Source organism: Saccopteryx leptura, chromosome 3, assembly GCF_036850995.1.
Source record: "Saccopteryx leptura isolate mSacLep1 chromosome 3, mSacLep1_pri_phased_curated, whole genome shotgun sequence".
NCBI lineage: Eukaryota > Metazoa > Chordata > Mammalia > Chiroptera > Emballonuridae > Saccopteryx > Saccopteryx leptura.
The window spans coordinates 81,936,323-81,956,101 of record NC_089505.1 but is presented as its reverse complement, the minus strand read 5'-3'; the positions used below and the strand labels follow the sequence as shown (position 1 = coordinate 81,956,101).

Below are 19,779 nucleotides of genomic sequence, written 5' to 3'. Positions count from 1 at the left end.
ATGAATAACCTGGCTAGTCTATTCTGGAAATGAATAGGCCCAGAAAGATGAGACTCTTTGAACAGATGTAAAACTATGTTACGAACAAAGTCTGGTAACTGACCATCAGTTAAAATAGAAAACTATTTGGTAAGTGTGAGAAAACATTTTGTGGTCAGAATATACACCTTATGCTTGTGATATTCAGCCTCCATGAATGTTGGTGCGGTTGTAAATTATGAGAAACTCCATTTTCTAACAAGTATTAGTTATATAAGGGAATTATGTCTGCACTGACCCTGTCTTATCAATCATTTATGTTTCTACTTCTCTCTGGAGAACATTTGTTGCAGAGTTCCTTGTGATGAGTTATTTTATGGAAGCTGGCACACAACCATATTTAAGCACAGGGCCATTCTGTGTGTGTGTGTGTATATATATACATATTTTTTAAAATTAATTTTAGCAAGATAGGAAGGGAGGAAGAGAGGAGGACGGGGAGGCGCAGGAGGGGAGAGAGAACAGAGATGGAGAAAGAAGAGGGAAAGAGGAACACTAATGTGTTCCTGTATGTGCCCTGACTAGGGATTGAACCTGCAACCTCTGCACTTTGGGACGATGCTAAAAACCAACAGAGCTATCCAGCCAGAAACCATCAGTCTATATTTTATTTTTTTAATTTATTGATTGATTTTATAGAGTGGAAAGCAGAGAAAGACAGCAATATCGATCTTTTCCTGTATATGCCTTAACATGGATTGAACTCACAACCTTTGCATATAGGGATGATGCTCTAACCAACTGAGTATCCGGTCAGAACCATTAGTCTGTATTTTAAATAAATGCATCAATTAAGAAAAGATAAACATAAAAAATGAGCAGAAAAACTAAATACGTAGACATTTTTTCCAAAGAAGATATCCAAACAGCCAACAGGTACATGAAAAGGGAAATGCCAATCAAAACCACAATGAGATATCATCTCATACCTGTGAGAATGGCGATCATCAAGAAGATAAGAGAGCCCTGGCCGGTTGACTCAGCGGTAGAGCATCAGCCTGGCGTGCGGGGGACCCGGGTTCGATTCCCGGCCAGGGCACATAGGAGAAGCGCCCATTTGCTTCTCCACGCCCCCCCCTCCTTCCTCTCTGTCTCTCTCTTCCTCTCCCGCAGCCAAGGCTCCATTGGAGCAAAGATGGCCCGGGCGCTGGGGATGGCTCCTTGGCCTCTGCCCCAGGCGCTAGAGTGGCTCTGGTTGTGGCAGAGCGACGCCCGGGAGGGGCAGAGCATCACCCCCTGGTGGGCAGAGCTTCGCTCCTGATGGGCGTGCCGGGTGGATCCCGGTCGGGCGCATGCGGGAGTCTGTCTGACTGTCTCTCCCCGTTTCCAGCTTCAGAAAAATACAAAAAAAAAAAGAAAAAAAAGAAAAAAAAAAGATAAGTCCCTGGCCAGGTTGCTCAGTGGTAGAGCATCAGCCTGGCATGTGGCTCTGAGACCCAGGTTTGATTCTCAGCCAGGGCACACAAGAGAGGCGCCCATCTGCTTCTTCATTCTTCCTCCTCTCCTTTCTCTCTCTCTCTCTCTTCCCCTCCCACAGCCAAGGCTCCATTGGAGCAAAGTTGGCCCAGGAGCTGAGGATGGCTCCATGGACTCTGCCTCAGGCGCTAGAATGGCTCCAGTTACAATGGAGCAACAGTCCAGATGGGCAGAGAATCACCCCCTGGTGGGCATCCCAGGTGGATCCTGGTCAGACGCATGCGGGAATCTGTCTCTGTCTCCCTGCTTCTAACTTCAGAAAAATAAAAAAATAAAAATAAAATAAAAAAAGGGGTGGAATGATGGTTACGAAAGGCTGGGTGGGGGTAAAACTGGACTGGTTGTTACGGGCACATATTTGCAAATCGTAGGTAAACAGTTCCTGAAGCGCTAATAAACAGTAGAGAGGTTACAGACAACATTATTATTATAAACATCAAACTTGGTAAAAGACTAGATTGTATTGTTTTCACCACTAGAAGTGACAAATCTGAGACATGACAGAGGTGTTAGCTACCACCACAATGGCAATCACTGTGCAATAGAAATGTAATCAGATCAATACACAGTATACCTTCAACTTAAGCAATATTTTGTCAATTATCTCAAAAAATATACATAATAAATTAAAATGAGGCCTTGAATAGTCTTAAGTGACACAATAAAATGTACCCACCTATTCATAGGTAAGTACTTCAACTTCTCAGATATAATTTTGGCAACATTTTTTTTAGAATTCTATTTTTTTTTTTTTTCATTTTTAGAGAGGAGAGGGTGGAGAGGGGGGGAGAGGGAGAGAGAGAGAAAAGGAAAGAGCAGGAAGCATCAGCTCCCATATATGCCTTGACCAGGCAAGCCTGGGGCCTCAAACCAGCGACCTCAGCATTCCAGGTTGACGCTTTTTCAACTGCGTCACCCCAGGTCAGGTGAAGTTTTTTTTGTTTGTTTGTTTTTAAGATTTTTTTAAAATTTATTCATTATAGAGAGGGGAGAGAGAGAGAGAGAAAGGGGAGGAGCAAGAAGCATCAACTCCCATATGTGCCTTGACCAGGCAAGCCCAGGGTTTTGAACCGGCAACCTCAGCATTTCCAGGTTGACGCTTTATCCACTGCGCCACCACAGGTCAGGCAGGTGCAGTTAAGTTTTAAGCGCTTCATAAAGTCTTCACGTTTATCAGAAAGACCTATGTGCCTCAATGACTGAGGCAGTATTTTTCAACAAAGGTGCTCAATAGATATTGGCAGAGGCACCCTAGCAGGCAGCCTCCTGACACACAATGGGAGTGTGTGTACACCAAGTTAGGTGATATGGCCTATGCCATTTTACCTCAAACCCTGTTGCTTATACCATCCAACTGCAAAAACAACCAAGAACAAACAGTCATGGTTTGTCAGAGAAACCTGAAAGAAACCACAAAAGCTTACTTTTTTGTGGTTCCATCTCCTTTTCTTCCTCCTGTTCCTTTGTCTATTTTTTGTTTGTTAAATACTCCTGTGATTGCTTCTCACTGCTCACTAAGGATACAACTACAGTGCAAAGTTTCTATAAATGCACCATAACCCCTGGCTCTCTCCCCTTCATAAATTCTCAGATGTAGAATAAGGTCCTACATGGGGTCAATTTCCAGTAACTCTTTAGATGGCAGTGATGATTCACCTCAGAAGATTTTCTCCCAGCAATGACACTGGCAGGGTTCCTCTCTGGTAAAATTTCTCAGATGCCTAGTGGGACATTTCCTCGAGTCAAAAGATTTTTCTCGGAAGTCACATGCAAAAGGTTTTTCCCCAGTAGGAGTTCTCTGAATTTGACTGAGGTAACTTTACTTGTAAAAGGCTTTCCCACGCACAGGGCTTCTCTGCAGTATGAGTACTAGGAGGCTGGGGAAGAGATAAACAAAAGTGAAAGGTGGCCCTGGCTGGTTGGCTCAGCGGTAGAGCATCGGCCTGACGTGCACAAGTCCCGGGTTTGATTACCGGTCGGGGCACACAGGAGAAGTGCCCATCTGCTTCTCCACCCCTCCCCCTTTCCTTTCTCTCTCTCTCTCTTCTCCTCCAGCAATCCAGGCTCCACTGGAGTAAAGGCAGCCCAGGCGCTGAGGACAGCTCCATGACCTCCACTTCAGGTGTTAAGAGCTCACTTGCTGACTAATGGAGCAATGCCCCAGATGGTCAGAGCATCGCCCCCTGGTGGGCATGCTGGGTGGATCGAGATCAGGCGCATGCGGGAATCTGTCTCTCTGCCTCCCTGCTTCTCACTTCAGAAAAACACAAAAGGAACAAACAAACAAAGACTACCCCACACTGTGCTGCTGTGTCTCTTCCCACCACGAGGGGCCCAGTGCTGGACAAGCCCAGAGCTGGTCAGTTCTTCCAACCCTCCCTGCAAGCGAAGGTCTTCTCCAACACAGGTGATCCACAGCTCTTCACAAAGACTGGCCCGTGCCCTTATGAAGAATTTCTCTCTACACAACTCCTTCCACCTCTGATCAAGGTTTACACTGAACCAGTCTCTCTTATGTGTCTCCCATGTAGCAGCACAGTAGGTTCCCAATGGTGTTCCCTTTGGTTCAGCCAGGACCGTGCCCATCACGGGAGTGAGTGCTCATGGTGATATTCTTAGAGAAACATCCTGCTCAGAACAGGTAGCCTCATCCTCCATTCCATGCCAGCAACCTGGAGGAAGATAAATGCTAGTGCAGTAGATTTCTGACGGGGGAAAAGGGGCATCCCATAACAAATGTGGTCTGACACAAGCAGGGATTAGCCCACAGAGCTGTGGGAAGAACACAGGTGTTAGAATCAGGACGTTAGAGGAAAGCCTGCAGGCCTCAAAGGTCACAGAACAGAAGAGACGTCACAGGGGAAAGGCAGTATCCAAACCAGTTTTGGTTCCTTGTGACATGTGAGTGCTGTGACAAAGAGTCTGTCCTGAGACAGAAAAATCTGGCTGGAACAGAACACATAGTCTTCAAGAAATACTTAAGGACATGTGTACAAACAGACAGCAGTGAAAGCCAATGCTGTAGAGCAGTGATTTTTCAACCTTTTTACACTTGGGCAGCAGTTCTCAACCTGTGGGTCGCGACCCCGGCGGGGGTCGAACGACCAAAACACAGGGGTCACCTAAAGCCATCGGAAAATACATATTTTATTTAAAATGTATAATAAATATGTATTTTCTGATGGCTTTAGGTGACCCTGTGTTTTGGTCATTGGACCCCCGTCGGGGTTGTGACCCATAGGTTGAGAACCGCAGCACTTGGGGAAAGGTGAAAATAGGAGAATTATATTTCAGGGACTCCGAAGGCAGCAATCACCCTGAGCATAAGTGAATGCAAGTAAGATCACCGGGTCTATGATCTCCATACACCATCATGGTGGTTAACACTTTTGCAGGCCAGCATGAAATCTTTGGTGGGATGGTAGTTCAAAAACACTGCTGTAGCCCTGGCTTGATAGCTCACTTGGTTAGAGCACCAGCCTGAAGTGTGGAAGTTGCCGGTTTGATCCCCGGTAAGGACACACACAGAAATGGATCAATGTTCCCATTTCTCTCCCTTCCTCACTGGCTGAAATCAATCAATAAATAAAGAGGGAGAGAGGGAAACCACTGCTATAGAGCACTGCTAAGAATAGACAAGAGGTAGGACTAGAAAGGTAGGGAACTGAGAGGGACCTGAAGGAACCAAAGAAAGGACAAGGGAAGGAGGTCTGACCTGTGGTGGCTCAGGAGATAAAACGTCGACCTGGAACGCTGAGGTCGCTGGTTCAAAACCCTGCACTTGCCTGGTCAAAGCACATATGGAAGTTGATGTTTCCTACTCCTTCCCCCTTCTCTCTCCTCTCTAAAATGAATAAAAAGAACAAAAACAACAACAAAAATAAAAAGGAAGGAAAAGTGGGATGAGGTAAGCCACCAGTGCTGGTAGAAAGACACCAGCAGACACAGCACTGACTGCTGGCATAACGTGTCAAGCCAGCCCTGATGAGCCCCAATGTCACCATTCCCAAAGCTTCTCACCAGGGCCAGCTGTCCTGGTCCTCGCTGTGCCTGGAGCAGGGTCTAACTGCTCAGGAACCCTGGATTCCCCTCCAGCTCCATGTGGGTAATACATGGGACCGGACACAGCAAGTCCTAGGAAGAAAGAAGAGCTGGTGATTAGCCATCAGTGATCCAGGGAAAACCCCTTCACAGAAAAGAAAATTAAGCAGTAGTGTCAGCCCGGTGTGAAGTCCCAAGTTCAATGCCCAGCCAGGGTGCACAGGAGAAGTGCCCATCTGCTTCTCTACCCTCTCCCTCTACTTTCTCTCTGTCTCTCTCTTCCCCTCCTGCAGCCAAAGCTCCACTGGAGCAAAGCTGGGCCAGACGCTGAGGATGGCTCCATGGCCTCTGCCTCAGGCACTAGAATGGCTCTGGTTGCAACGGAGCAACGCCCCAGATGGGCAGAGCATCACTCCCTGGTGGGCATGCCGGTGGATCCCAGTCGGGCACATGTGGGAGTCTGTCTCTCTGTTTCCAAACTTCTTTTTATTTTATTTTATTTATTTATTTTTACAAAGACAGAGAGAGAGTCAGAGGGATAGACAGGGACAGACAGACAGAAATGGAGACAAATGAGAAGCACCAATCATTAGTTTTTCATTGCATGTTGCGACTTCTTAGTTGTTCACTGATTGCTTTCTCATATGTGCCTTGACCACGGGCCTTCAGCAGACTGAGTAACCCCTTGCTGGAGCCAGCGATCCTGGGTCCAAGCTGGTGAGCTTTTGCTCAAGCCGGTGACCTCGGGGTCTCGAACCTGGGTCCTTCCACATCCCAGTCCAATGCTCTATCCACTGTGCCACCGCCTGGTCAGGCTGTTTCCACGCTTCTTACTTCAGAAAAATACAAAAATAAAAATGAAAAAAATTAAATATTCAAAATAGAATCATGGAAGACAGTCTTGCAGCAGTTATAGTCAACCTGGTCCCTACCACCCACTAGTGGGCATTCCAACTTTCATGGTGGGCAGTAGCGGCGCAACCAAAGTATAAATAAAAAGATAGATTTAACTATAGTAACTTGTTTTATAAAGATTTATTCTGCCAAATTTAGCAAGAAAAACGACATAAAGTACTTGGTAAGTAATTATTATTATATGCTTCAACTTCCTTACTTTATAAATCACCATTACTGTAGAACCGGTGAGCGGTCAGAAAATTTTATTACTAACAGAGATACAAAAGTGGGCGGTAGGTATAAAAACGGTTGATTACCCATCTTGCAGGAATGATCACGTCAGGGCCTATAATTCCTGTAACAGTCGGTCCCAGGAAATGTCAGAGAAAGGGTGCAGAATCTGGAAACTAAGAAGCCAGGGATTTACATAACCACACCTCCACAGCCAGGCCACTTGGGATCTGTTGGGCAGAGTACAAGATTCACGACATCAAATCATTTATTTCCAAGCTTAGAGCAGTAGATTTGGGGGCTGCTCCGGGAGGGGATGAAACAGTGCCCAGTACCCACTGCCCAGCTGCAGTACCCACACTAACTATGTCAGGGAGTAGCAACCGTGCCTTCATAGGAACATGAAACAGAGAGCTGCCCCTTGGGAAAAAAGGAAAGAACAAAACCAAGCAGGGGAAAATGAGAATCACACCATCCCCTGGTATCCATGTCCTTGTTAAGCACCTCTAACTCAGTGTGGGATTGGCCTAAAAACTCTGTTCTAATCAAAAGACTATGGCAAAAATAATAAGACATCGCTTCTAAGATTGTATCGCAAATACAGCAATACCAAATTCTATCCTGGATGCTGTCACTTGCTCATGGTCATGGAAGTCAACTGCCTAACCTTACAAAGATGACAACATGGCAAGAAACTGGAGGGCCCTGGCCGGTTGGCTCAGCGGTAGAGCGTCGGCCTAGCGTGCGGAGGACCCGGGTTCGATTCCCAGCCAGGGCACATAGGAGAAGCGCCCATTTGCTTCTCCACCCCCACCCCCTCCTCCTTCCTCTCTGTCTCTCTCTTCCCCTCCCGCAGCGGAGGCTCCATTGGAGCAAAGATGGCCCAGGTGCTGGGGATGGCTCCTTGGCCTCTGCCCCAGGCGCTAGAGTGGCTCTGGTCGTGGCAGAGCATCGCCCCCTGGTGGGCAGAGCGTCGCCCCTGGTGGGCGTGCCGGTTGGATCCCGGTCGGGCGCATGCGGGAGTCTGTCTGACTGTCTCTCCCCGTTTCTAGCTTCAGAAAAAAAAAACAACAAAAAAGAAACTGAGGAAGCGCTCTGACCAACAGCCGGCAAAGGACTACTTAGCCCAACCACCTCCTCCTTGCCCTCATGACCCTGAAAGAAGATTCACCTCCACTGAGACTTCATGTGAGACAACAGCCCAGGGCAGTGTAACAACAGGTCACAAAAGACCCTGAGCTACAGGTATCCAAGTAGAACATGCCTGATTTGCCACGTAGCTACAAGTAACAAAAAAAGGGACTTACCCAGCAGGACACAGTGCAAAGTTCTCCAGTATCAGGGTACAGGTGTCTCTGAGCCTCCTCAAGGAGTCTCCACCCCACCTGGGAGAAGTACACGAACACGTCCTCAAAGGTCACACAGCCCTGCTGTGACAGGGACAGTTGAGCTCACAGGCGTCACACCCTCTCTCCCCATATCTCACTGCTCCCACAAGCAATCCCGAGTCCCTTGCCCCACCAGCCTCCCAGCTCGGAGGAGATACCAGCCCTAGGCATACCTTATGCTTGTTCTCTCCTCACATTTCTCTAATCATCGAGACAAACCCAGAGCAGAACCAGGCAGGTGGGCCGACTAATACTGTGTAAACTGTGTCTGGCAGGAAGGGCCCTAAATACTCCCCTGCCAGCCAGGTCTCCTCCTGTCCAGAACCAGGCCTCCCACACCTCCAAACCTGGGTTCATCCTTCTCCCATAAGCTCCTGTACTAGGGCCTTAAGGCTGTCGGTTCACAATCGTCCCATGTCTCCCTCCCTCCCGCCTCATTCCCCCAGTCTCCATTCTGCAACCAGAGGAAACCTGTTTAAAAAAATGTTATGGCCCTGGTCGGTTGGCTCAGTGGTAGAGTGTCGGCCTGGCGTGTGGAAGTCCTGGTTTGATTTTCAGTCAGGGCACACAGGAGAAGCTTCCATCTGCTTCTCCACCCCTCCCCTTCTCCTGCCTCTCTGTCTCTCTCTTCCCTTCCCGCAGCCAAGGCTCCATTGGAGCAATGTTGGCCTGGGCGCTGAGGACGGCTCCATGGCCTCCGCCTCAGGCACTAGAATTGCTCCGGTTGCAAACGGTCCACATGGGCAGAGCATCAACCCCGGGGTGGCAATGCCGGGTGGATCCCGGTAGGCGCACGCGGGAGTCTTTCTACCTCCTCGCTTCTCACTTCAGAACAATATCAAGAAAAAGAAGTGTGTTACATAACCCCCCGCCCTCTGCTCCACACGTTCAGCAATGAAGCTGAGCTCCTGGGGCTGCCACTTCCGGGCCGACTTCCGCCCCCTGTTATACATTCTCCCCCTCAAAACAACGGAAACCCTCATCACTTTCAACCGAGTTTCGCTTCCAAGTCTTTGTACATGCCTTTTCCTGGGACCGGAACACCCTTCCCAACGTCATTTCATGTATATAAGCCGGGACTTGGACCCAGAACCCTAAGGCAGGATCCCCTCCGAGGACTCCACGACAAAGAATCAGGAATACAAAAATGTAGAGAGGTCCCAAGACACCACATCTGGTGAGGAGGAGCGGTGAGCATATAAAGGCGTGACAGGGTGTAAAAACCTGAGGGGACCCTGCACTCACCTGCATGGGATTCATCCGCACTGTCGCCCCAACCACGGGGCCAAGTGGGTTCTGAGGCCGGTGACAACAGCGGGATCACATCCGAACGTTGCTATAAAATGGCGTCTAATGATCCTGAGGCTCAGGTCGCAGCCTTAGGGGGCGGGGGCGCCAGAGCCCGGAAGCCTTGGTGGGGCCTCTGTCCAAGAGTGGCGCAGAGTCTGAGGGAGGAGGAACCAGAGCCCGGGTGTCACCATTGCGCAAGCGCACTAGCTGCCCTTTACGTCACTGTCCTTCCCTCTTTAGCCTGTGAGGGGCGCCCACTCGGGGCCACGTGTCTCCTGTCTGCTCTCCAAAGGCCACTGCAAGTAGAAGGAAGTGCTCGAGAAACTGGTCGGAAGTTCCGCCCTCTGCACAGGAAGCGCCCTCTTTCCTGAGCGCTCATTGGTACAGCGAGAGGCCAAAACTAGAAGCATCCGCCTTGTAGGGGTGGGCAATCATTCCACCTCTGAGCACAGGGGCTTGTTTCCTTTTCCATGGCAGCCAGCCAGACCGGAAGTAGTAGGTCCAGGTGTCCGCACATCGGGGTGGGGTTGGCTTTCTCTTAAAAAAAAACACGGATATTTTGCTTTAAGGTGAAGTTGTCCCGCAGGAACCTGTTGCAGATGCAAACTGTGGCATCACCCAGACCTGAGACGTTGGGCACGACGCGGCTAGCTACTTCAAGAAGTCCTGTGGCGCTCAGCGCTCACTCAAGTTAGAGACCCTGGGCGTGGGGGGTGGGGGGAGGCGCTGACGACAATGGGAAATACCAAGGCCCTCATGAGGATTCATATAAAAAGTGCCTCTCTCATAGTGCACAGTAAATAGAAACACTAGTGCCCTCTTAAGGATAGTTTCGCTTTCCGAAGTTTGTTACCTGTAGTCATCCACGGTTGGAAAATATTAAATGTAAAGTGACCAATTGTCCTCCTTTAGGGAGAACAGTCCTCCTTTTGTAAGTTACATCCTCCCTGGGAGTGTCCTCCTAGTGGCCTCCTTTTTGATATTGGAAGACTCATCTGTAAATGCACGTATTCAGTCGATGCAAAGTTGATCCATGGCATGTGATGTGACGTATTTCTATCTAAATGTGTACTTTTCTCAGAGTTATTAAAAATTGATAGGCATGTAAGCATAATTACAATATGAAATGTGACAAGTTTTTATTATGCATTGATCATATTATATTGTTGCAATGAATAAAATGTTTCTTTACAATGTTTTCTTCCATTTATTTTTGTCCTCCTTTTCATTGTAAAAAAGTTGGTCACCTTAAAATGGGAAGGTCCAGAAAGAATTCATAAATTAAATTAAATGATGAAATCTTGACCCATCCTGCTTCATCCAGCTTCTTGTCTAGTATATCCACACCATTCTATATATCGGAAAAAATATATAGGGTTGTACCATCTTTGCTTTTACGTATCCAATGAGGTTCTTGGAAGTATCCCTAATGTATTAAATGTATTATTACTGACATAGTGTTACAATCACAATGCTTTAATGTACACTTCTATGGGAGGTGAAATGGGGGAGGCTTCTTTGCAGAATCCTTAGCATTATTTAGCAAAACAAAAAATACAACTTCCTGACTCAGTGGTTTTGATTAAAAGCACACATTTGTACTATCTGGCTTATTTAGTTATTTCACAGACAGCGGAGCAGGAGAGTATTGGGCAAACCAGTAAGTTACAAATGAGTTAGGTTTGCTCGCTTGTACTTTGCCTGATTGGTGCATGAGCACAGGGCAGCTTCATGTACGAATGATCTATGTGAGGGTATAGGTGCTTGCTCTCAGGAAAGCAGATGGCAAATTGTGCACTGCCTGCCTGCTTAGGAGGACCATTGTTTTTGTTTGCCCAGAGAAGGACGTTTTCCCCTCCCAACCTGGCCTGTTTTTGGCTTGGAAGTCCAGTCTAGGGGGGAGGGGAGGTCCCTACCTGCATGTTCGCATGCAGTTGCAAGACTAATAAACGGAATGGCCCACCATTTTGTCTCCACAGTTGCTTTAGTGTCTGCCTGAACCCAATGTGAACCTGTATGGCCATGGTGGGTTTCTTTAAACTCCAGGTAAACACGCCCAAGCACACAATTCAGATCTTGGGAACATCAGGATTAACTACCCTCTGGCCTAAGTCGAGTAGAGTTGACATGGTTTCACATTAGTGACATGGGATGATGTCATCTAGTTCACAGTCACCAGGACCTTCCTGTGCCCTCCTGCTGACCTTCAGGGTAGCTAGACCCAGGTACAGATATGTGATTATGAGATGGCCCATCTGAGGCTTCAGGTCATGAGGACCTGTCTTCATCAAAACACCATCACCAGCTTGACCTGTGGTGGCGCAATAGATAGAATGTCCACCTAGAATGCTGAGGTCGCTGGTTTGAAACCTCAAGCTAGGTTGGTCAAAATACACGAAGCAACTACTACAAGTTGATGCTTCCCACTCCTACTCAATTCTCTCTCCTCTCTCTAAAAAAAACAAACAATAAAATCTTTAAAAAGAAAAACAAACACCATCACCATCAGTCCATCACCTGAACCCACAGCCCCCAAGAAAGTACTAAATCCTGGATAGTTGTAAAAAAATGTTTAGAAAAAAAATTCAAATTTATATGTACATCTTGTTTGTTACAGAGACAGAGAGGGACAGCCAGCCAGGAAGGGAGAGATGAGAAGCATCAATTCTTTGTTGTGGCACCTTCGTTGCTCATTGATTGCTTTCTCATATGTGCCTTGACCCGGGCGGCTCCAGCAGAGTGAGTGACCCCTTGCTCAAACCAGTGACTTTGGGCTCAAGCTGGTGAGCCTTGCTTAAACCAGATGAGCTCGCGATCAAGCTGGCGACCTCAAAGTTTCAAACCTGGGTCCACCGTGTCCCAGAACGACGCTATATCCACTGTACACCTGGTCAGGCTATATGTACATCTTTTTATTTGTCTTGACAGAAAATTTACTCTTGACTTGACCTGTGGTCTATGGTGATGCAGTAGATAAAGCATCCACCTGGAATGCTGAGGTCGCCGGTTTGAAACCCTGGGCTTACCTGATCAAAGCACACATGGGAGTTGATGCTTCCTGTTCCTCCCCACCTTCTCTCTTTCTCTCTCCTTTCCGAAATGGATAAAATTTAAAAATTTTTGAAAAAGAAAATTTAGTCTCACAGGGGCTTCTTCTGTATCATACATACATCTTTATCTCAACATAAAAGCATTTCATAACTTAAGCCTTCCTATTTCTCCTAGATTCATGCTGCCTCCAAGTAAAGACAATGTTGTAGAACAATGGCTTTCAATCAATGTTTTCAGACGTACCCTCAACTATCTAACTCTTAATATTGGGCAGAAGTGAATGTACACACAAGACAAATAAGGGAACAAGGCTCTCTGATTTCTGCAACACTCCCCGCTTCTGTATAAAGTAAGGAAGTGATGACAGATTGCCATAGATTTCTCATGCAATGTGAAAAAAAACACTGTGCTTTTATTTGTCTCTCCTTCTATCTCTTAAATATCCCTGAGATGATTTTGGAGTTATAAACTAAAGAGAAAGATGTGGCTGAAGGTTTTTGCTAAGTGCACAATGAAGACTGGATCACTCTCCAGGATGAAATCTAAGATGCAGAATGAGCTTCTAGGCTGAGTTAACGTCTAACCTGAGTCATTATTACATCAACAACTGATATCCTGCAACAGATTTTCCCACAGGGAAGAAAACTGGGGGCCCTGGGTGGGGGGCTTGTCTTTGATATAAATGATTAGATTCTGACAAAACATTCTCCACAGTGTGTACATTCAAAATGTCTTTCCGCAACAGGAATTCTTAGAGGTTGTCTGAGGATTGTCCCCCTGGGGAGGGTCTTCCCACTTCTGTTCCAACAGGGTTTCTTCCAAAATGAACCCTTTGATGCTGGGTGAGGGATGAGCTGCTACCAAAGGCCTTTCCACAGTCCCGGCATTCATAGGGCTTCTCCTCGGTATGGATGATGGCATGTCGAATGAGATGTACCTTTTGGCAGAAGGTTCTGTTGCACTCCATGCACGCATAGGGTTTTTCTCCGCTGTGAATTTGCTGGTGTCGTGTGAGGTATGACCTGTGGTTAAAGGCCTTTCCACACTCACCACACTCAAAAGGTTTCTCTCCACTGTGAATGTTCCGGTGCCTGTTGAGGCCTGACTTCCGGTTAAAAGCCTTGCCGCACTCCGTACACTCAAAGGGCTTCTCTCCACTATGAATCCGCTGGTGTCGTGTGAGGCCTGACTTCCGGTTAAAAGCCTTCCCACACTCCGTACACTCATAGGGCTTCTCTCCACTATGAATCCTCCGGTGCCTGGTGAGGCCTGACCTGCAGATAAAAGCCTTCCCACATTGCGAGCACTCATATGGTTTCTCTCCACTGTGGATCCGCAGGTGCCTTTTGAGGTATGACCTGTGGTTGAAGACCTTCCCACACTCACCACACTTACTGGGCTTCTCTCCCACGTGGATGCTGATGTGTCGAATGAGGTCTTTCCTTGTGCTGAAGGTGTCCTCACATTCTTTGCACTCAAAAGGTTTCTCTCCGGTGTGGGCCCTTTTGTGCAAGGTCAATGTGGAGCAGTGGGTGAAAGACTGACCACATTCAGTGCACGTGAAAGGCTTCTCCCCGGTGTGGATGATGGCGTGTCGAATGAGATTGGCTCTCTGGCTGAAGGCTTTGCCACACTCGATGCACTCGTAGGGCTTTTCTCCTCTGTGAATCTGCTGGTGTCTTCTAATAGATGACCTGCTGTGAAAGGTCTTCCCACACTCGCTGCACACATAGGGCTGCTCGCCATTGTGGGTCCGCTGGTGCCTGGTGAGGTGTGACTGGCGGCTGAAGGCCTTGCCACACTCCGTGCTCTCACAGGGCCTCTTCCCTGTGTGGACCATGTGGTGCTGAAGTAGGTAGGTGCTCTTGCTGAAGCTTTTCCCACACTCTGTGCATTCGTAAGGTTTCACTGCAGTGTGAATCTCTTTATGTCGAACCAGGAAGCATCTTTTGTTAAATACTTTTCCGCATTCCTCACACTTGTAGGGCTGTTTCCCTTCATGAATGAAGAGATCTGTCACTGGTCTGCATGAGTCTCGTTCACAGAGAGCATCCGCTGGAGAGACCAACTCCTGGATATTCCTGGAGTGCAGACTGCTGTCTCTCCCTAAACTGCTACATTCAGAGCTCGGTGTCCCAGATAGCTGTGTCCTCAGATGGTCCATTTCTGGTTCCAGGTGCCCTTCCTGAACTGCTGATAAGCCATCCTGGTCCCTGCCTTGCACGACCTGGGTGTCCCCTGAGACTCGCTGAGTCAGTTGTTCCTGGAGTGAGATGTCCTCAGACAAGGCCTGATGGGTCTTGGGTCTTGTGGCGTCACCTGCGGGAATTTGGAATTCAATACACAAAAGGGCCTGTTACTGGTGGAATCACAAAAAAGAAACAAACTCACCATTTCAGTGAGAGCAATGGGGTAAAAACCGTGGTCTGTACCTGCTGGGCTTTCCAATCTGAAACTTAGGTGTGCTATTTCTTTTTTTGGTTCTTGGATTCTTCCCACCTTTTCATGGGAAACCCAGAGGGAACAGATAAACAGGTGACAGAGTGTCTAGAGACTGGGGGCACAGGTGAAGAGAAACAAAGACACTCTGTGTGCTGAGTTTGCTCGTAGCAAGAACATCTCAAGGTGCTGCAAAGGGCCATCCATGCAGCCAAGATGGAAATCAGGAAGGTCAGAGGGGCTTCCCAGATGGGGTGCCTTATGAGCTCCGTCCTGGGGGAGCAGTAGAAGTAACCATACAGAGAAAGTGGGAAGCCCATCTCACCAAGCCTTAGGACAAGAAGGAAAAGAAAGGCACAGTCCTCCCAGAATCAGGAAATGACAGTGCCAGAGAAGATGGGGCTGGTGAGAGTTCAGCCCCGAGATGAGATAAGTGTCCTTACAAGAGACAGGGGAGGGCTTGCTTTTTCAGTTGGCCTCAATTGGGAGGCTAGAACAAGAACATAACCATCTGCAAGCCATGAAGTGGACCCTCATCAAATTGGCCAGCACCTCGATCTTGGACTGCCCAGCTTCTAGAACAATCTGTGGCATTCTTGTTGTAACGGCCCAGATTAAGATAGTAGGGTAAGAGTAATGCTCTCACTCTTGCATTTGGCAATGTTGAGTGTATTATTATCAAGAAGAAACGAATAAGCAAATAAATTATTTAATTAATACAACAATCAATCAAGGTCCTTCATGAATCAGGGACGACAATGTGTCATAAATCAAGGTTTATGACTAATTGAACTGTATAGGAGGTCCACTCTATATAAGTGAAGAGGTCATATGGGTATTGTGGTTAAGATCATGGTTTCTGACCACAGAAACCCTGAATTCAAGTTCCAGAAGGACTCAATATTAGCTTTCTGGTGCCTGGCAAGGTACTCAAATTCTATAAGGTTTCATTTTCTCTTCTAAATAATAAAGCTAAAAACAGCCTGACCAGGTGGTGGTGCAGGGCATAGAGTGTCAGACTGGGACGTGGAGGATGCAGGTTAGAAAACCCAAGGTCTCCAGCTTGAGCACGGGCTCACCAGCTTGAGTGTGGGATCATAAACATGACCCCAATGGTTGCTGGCTTGAGCCCAAGGTCACTGTCTTGAGCATGGGATCACTTGGTCTGCTGTAGCCCCCCGGTCAAGGCACATATGAGAAAGCAATCAATGAACAACTAAAGTGCTGCAATGAAGAACTGATGCTTCTCATCTCTCTCTCTTCCTGTCTGTCTGTCCCTAACTGTCCCTCTCTCTGTCTCTCTCTGTCACAAAAAAAGAAAAAATAAATCAGTGCACATTAGCTTGAATCTTTTATGGCTTAGTCACAGAATGAACTTCTGGACCACGCCAGGAAACACGTAAGAATGTTTGAGGACGCCTGACCAGGCGGTGGCACAGTGGATAGAGCGTAGGACTGGGATGCAGAGGACCCAGGTTAGAGACCCCGAGGCCAGCTTGAGCTCGGGCTCATCTGGCTTGAGCAAAAAAAAAAAAGAAAAAAAAAAGTTCACCAGCTTGGACCCAAGGTCGCTGGCTCAAGCAGGGGGTTATTCGGTCTGCTGAAGCCCCCGGGTCAAGGCACATATGAGAAAGCAATCAATGAACAACTAAGGTGTCCCAACGAAAAACTGATGATTGATGTTTCTCATCTCTCTCCGTTCCTGTCTGTCTATCCCTCTCTCAGTCCCTGAAAAAAGAATGTTTGAGGACTTAACAGTAGAAAGAATGGGCCATGAGATGTTTGATGAGCCAAGATCAGAGTGGCAGCAAGAGGAGGACGAGAATGAAGGCTCAGTGAGAACGGGCTGACAAACCAAGAGGGCCAAACGCTGGAGCTGAGTGCCATCAGACAATGGTGCAGTGTAAGGTCACTTGGCATGGAAGTCAGAGGAGGGTCGGCTCCGGAATCAGAACTTCTCAGCTCAAAGTCTGACTGGACGAAGCCAGGGTAAACTGAGAAGATGCCTATAAAGCAATCTGCACAGTGCCAAGCACGGCAAGAGCACTCAGACACTGTGGGCCATGCTGTCTACAAAAATTAGGAGCAAAGTAGTGACCCTGTATGGAGCAGAATCAGTATTGTGATTGGTAGAGAGGGACCTCCCCCACAGAGACTTGTCTTTTTGGTTTTTTGTTTTTCTGAAGTGAGAAGCGGGAAGGCAAAGAGACTGCCGCATGCGTCTGACATTCCCACCAGGGGACGATGCTCTGCCCATCTGGGGCATTGCTCCGCTGCAACTGGAGCCATTCTAGCGCCTGAGGCGGAGGCCATGGAGCTGTCCTCAGTGCCCGGGCCAACATTGCTCCAATGGAGCCTTGGCTGCAGGAGGGTAAGAGAGAGACAGAGTAAAAGGAGAGGGGGAACAGTGGAGAAGCAGATGGGCACTTCTCCTGTGTGCCCTGGCCGGGAATGAAACCCAGGACTTCCATACACCAAGCCGACACTCCATCCACTGTGCCAACCGGTAGGGCTGCATCGGCCCTTTTTACTTACTTTCCCCAAGCAAAGACCCAACTATATATATATATATATTTTTTTTTTTTTTTTCCTGAAGCTATATATATATATATATATATATATATATATATTTTTTTTTTTTTTTTTTCCCCCTGAAGCTAGAAACAGGGAGAGACAGTCAGACAGACTCCCGCATGCGCCCGACCAGGATCCACCTGGCACGCTCTGCCCACCAGGGGGTGATGTTCTGCCACTCCGGGGCATCGCTCTGCCACGACCAGAGCCACTCTAGCGCCTGGGGCAGAGGCCAAGGAGCCATCCCCAGTGCCCGGACCATCTTTGCTCCAATGGAGCCTTGGCTGCGGGAGGGGAAGAGAGAGACAGAGAGGAAGGAGGGGGGGGGTGGAGAAGCAAATGGGCTCTTCTCCTATGTGCCCTGGCCGGGAATCGAACCCGGGTCCCCCACACGCCAGGCCGACGCTCTATCACTGAGCCAACCGGCCAGGGCCGACCCAACTATATTTTTATGCTGAGTTGTGAATGGACAAGGTAACAGAAGAGGCAAAAAAGAAGTGGAGAAGGCAGCTTCCCTCACAAGGTGTGATCTAGACTCTGGTGCAAGAATTGGCCGTGGTCGGAGCCAAGACATCCTCCAGGCAGGTAAGAAGGGAAGCTACACACAGGAGAGATTTAGGTTTAGAAGCAACACAGGACAAAGTCTCTTATTTTCTATATGAAACTATGCTGAGGCTCTGGCCAGTTGATCAGTGGATAGAGCATCAGCCTGGAGTGTGGATGTCACGGGTTCGATCCCCAGTCAAGGCACACATGAGAAGTGACCATCTGCTTCTCCACTCCTCCCTCTCCCCCCTTCTCTCTCTCTCTTCCCTTTTGCAGCCGGTGGCTCGACTGGTTTGAGTGTCGGCCCTGGGCATACACGATAGCTTGCTCGGTTGGTCCAAGCATCAGCCCGAGGTGCTCAGGATAACTTGCTTGATTCAAACATTGGCCCTAGATGAGGGTTCGCCAGGTGGATTTCGGTTGGGGCACATGTGGGAGTCTGTCTATCTCCCCTCCTCTCACTTAAAAAAAACAAATAAATGAAAATAAAATAAATTATGCTGAGATATCAGTGGTGTGACAAGAACACATAACTTTTCCAGGGCCACAGGCTGCTGTGCACCACAGCTCGTGTTAAGACCAGGCAGCTGGAGCCAAGAATGCAAATGTTACCTAAGAAGACACCTCCCAACTCCCTCCAGAAGTGGTGAGGAGTGTGACAAGGGCTGGAGAAAGGGAGACAGAAGGACCTCAGGTTAAAAGGCTGCATGTAGGCCATAAGAAAATCCCCACAAATGCCAGAGGTAGTGGTCACCTTGTTGTCTTCAAGTGGCCATAACCCCCACCTGGCCGGCTGTTGGCACCCACCTGGACAGGAGCTTGAGAAGAGCTCCTTCTTCAACGTCTGTGACTCTGGACGATGCTCCGGTGGGTAGATCAGTTCTGGTTCAGACACAGGACAGCCTGTTCATAGGAAAAGAGAGAGAGGAAACAGGGAATTGGGTGAGCCGAAAGAAAAATCTAGGCCCGGACTTCAGGACGTAGACGAGACCCTAGAACAAAGCTGCTCCCATCTGTGCAAATAAAATGCTGAGACCTGGAAACCAAGGGCAAAAACACCACCCAAAAGACCCAAACATGGTAGACATCAGTGCCGTTGCGTAGACAGCACCAGTTCCTTTTTATTGCCACCCTATGCTATCCCAACACTGTTTAAACATTCAGACGAATCTCCTGACGATGCTTTCTACTTAACCCTTTCAGTAGTGAGTTTTTTTCATGCTCGCTGACCCCCGGGAGTGAGTTTTGTTTTTGTTTTTGTTTTTTCCAAAAATAGTTCCAGTTATAGTTTTATTAACTTAAAATCATGTTTGGCCTAACCAGGCAGTGGCACAGTGGATAGAGAGTCGGACTGGGACGCGGAGGACACAAGTTCAAGACCCCGAGGTTGCCAGCTTGAGCACAGGCTCACTGGGTTTGAGCAAGGCTCACCAGCTTGAGCCCAAGGTCACTGCCTCGAGCAAGGGGTCACTCAGTCTGCTGTAGCCCTCTGGTCAAGGCACATATGAAAAATCAATCAATAAACAACTAAGGAACCGAAACGAAGAATTGATGTTTCTCATCTCTCTCCCTTTGTGTCTGTCTGTCCCTCTCTCTGACTCTGTCTTAGCCATACACACACACAAAAAATCATGTTTGTTTGATAACCAATGTATGGAAACAAGAACATACATTTGCCTTTTTTTAAATGTTGCCTTACACATTTTTAAAATAAAAGTTTTTGTATGGTCATACTCTGGATGGTCAGGAGGCACGAGTATGTGTATGAACATTCATGCTACTCAAAAGGCTTAATCTAAGCCAGGGC

The 19,779-nt window shown here is 47.9% G+C and overlaps 1 protein-coding gene across 1 annotated transcript in view; it reads right to left on the bottom strand.

The window, feature by feature from the left end:
• Positions 1-893: 893 nt before the first annotated feature.
• Positions 894-19,779, bottom strand: part of LOC136399457 (zinc finger protein 543-like) — a 30,143-nt gene continuing 11,257 nt past the window's right edge. Inside the window, exons 3-10 of the mRNA XM_066374631.1 lie at positions 18,780-18,875; positions 9,318-14,732; positions 7,992-8,069; positions 6,771-6,914; positions 6,314-6,389; positions 5,536-5,649; positions 5,231-5,359; positions 894-4,187 (exon numbers count right to left, since the gene is read on the bottom strand). Of these exons, the coding sequence (XP_066230728.1) occupies positions 13,165-14,732; positions 18,780-18,875 (1,664 nt within the window). The 3' untranslated portion in view covers positions 894-4,187; positions 5,231-5,359; positions 5,536-5,649; ... (2 more) ...; positions 7,992-8,069; positions 9,318-13,164. The remainder of the gene's footprint in view (positions 4,188-5,230; positions 5,360-5,535; positions 5,650-6,313; positions 6,390-6,770; positions 6,915-7,991; positions 8,070-9,317; positions 14,733-18,779; positions 18,876-19,779) is intronic.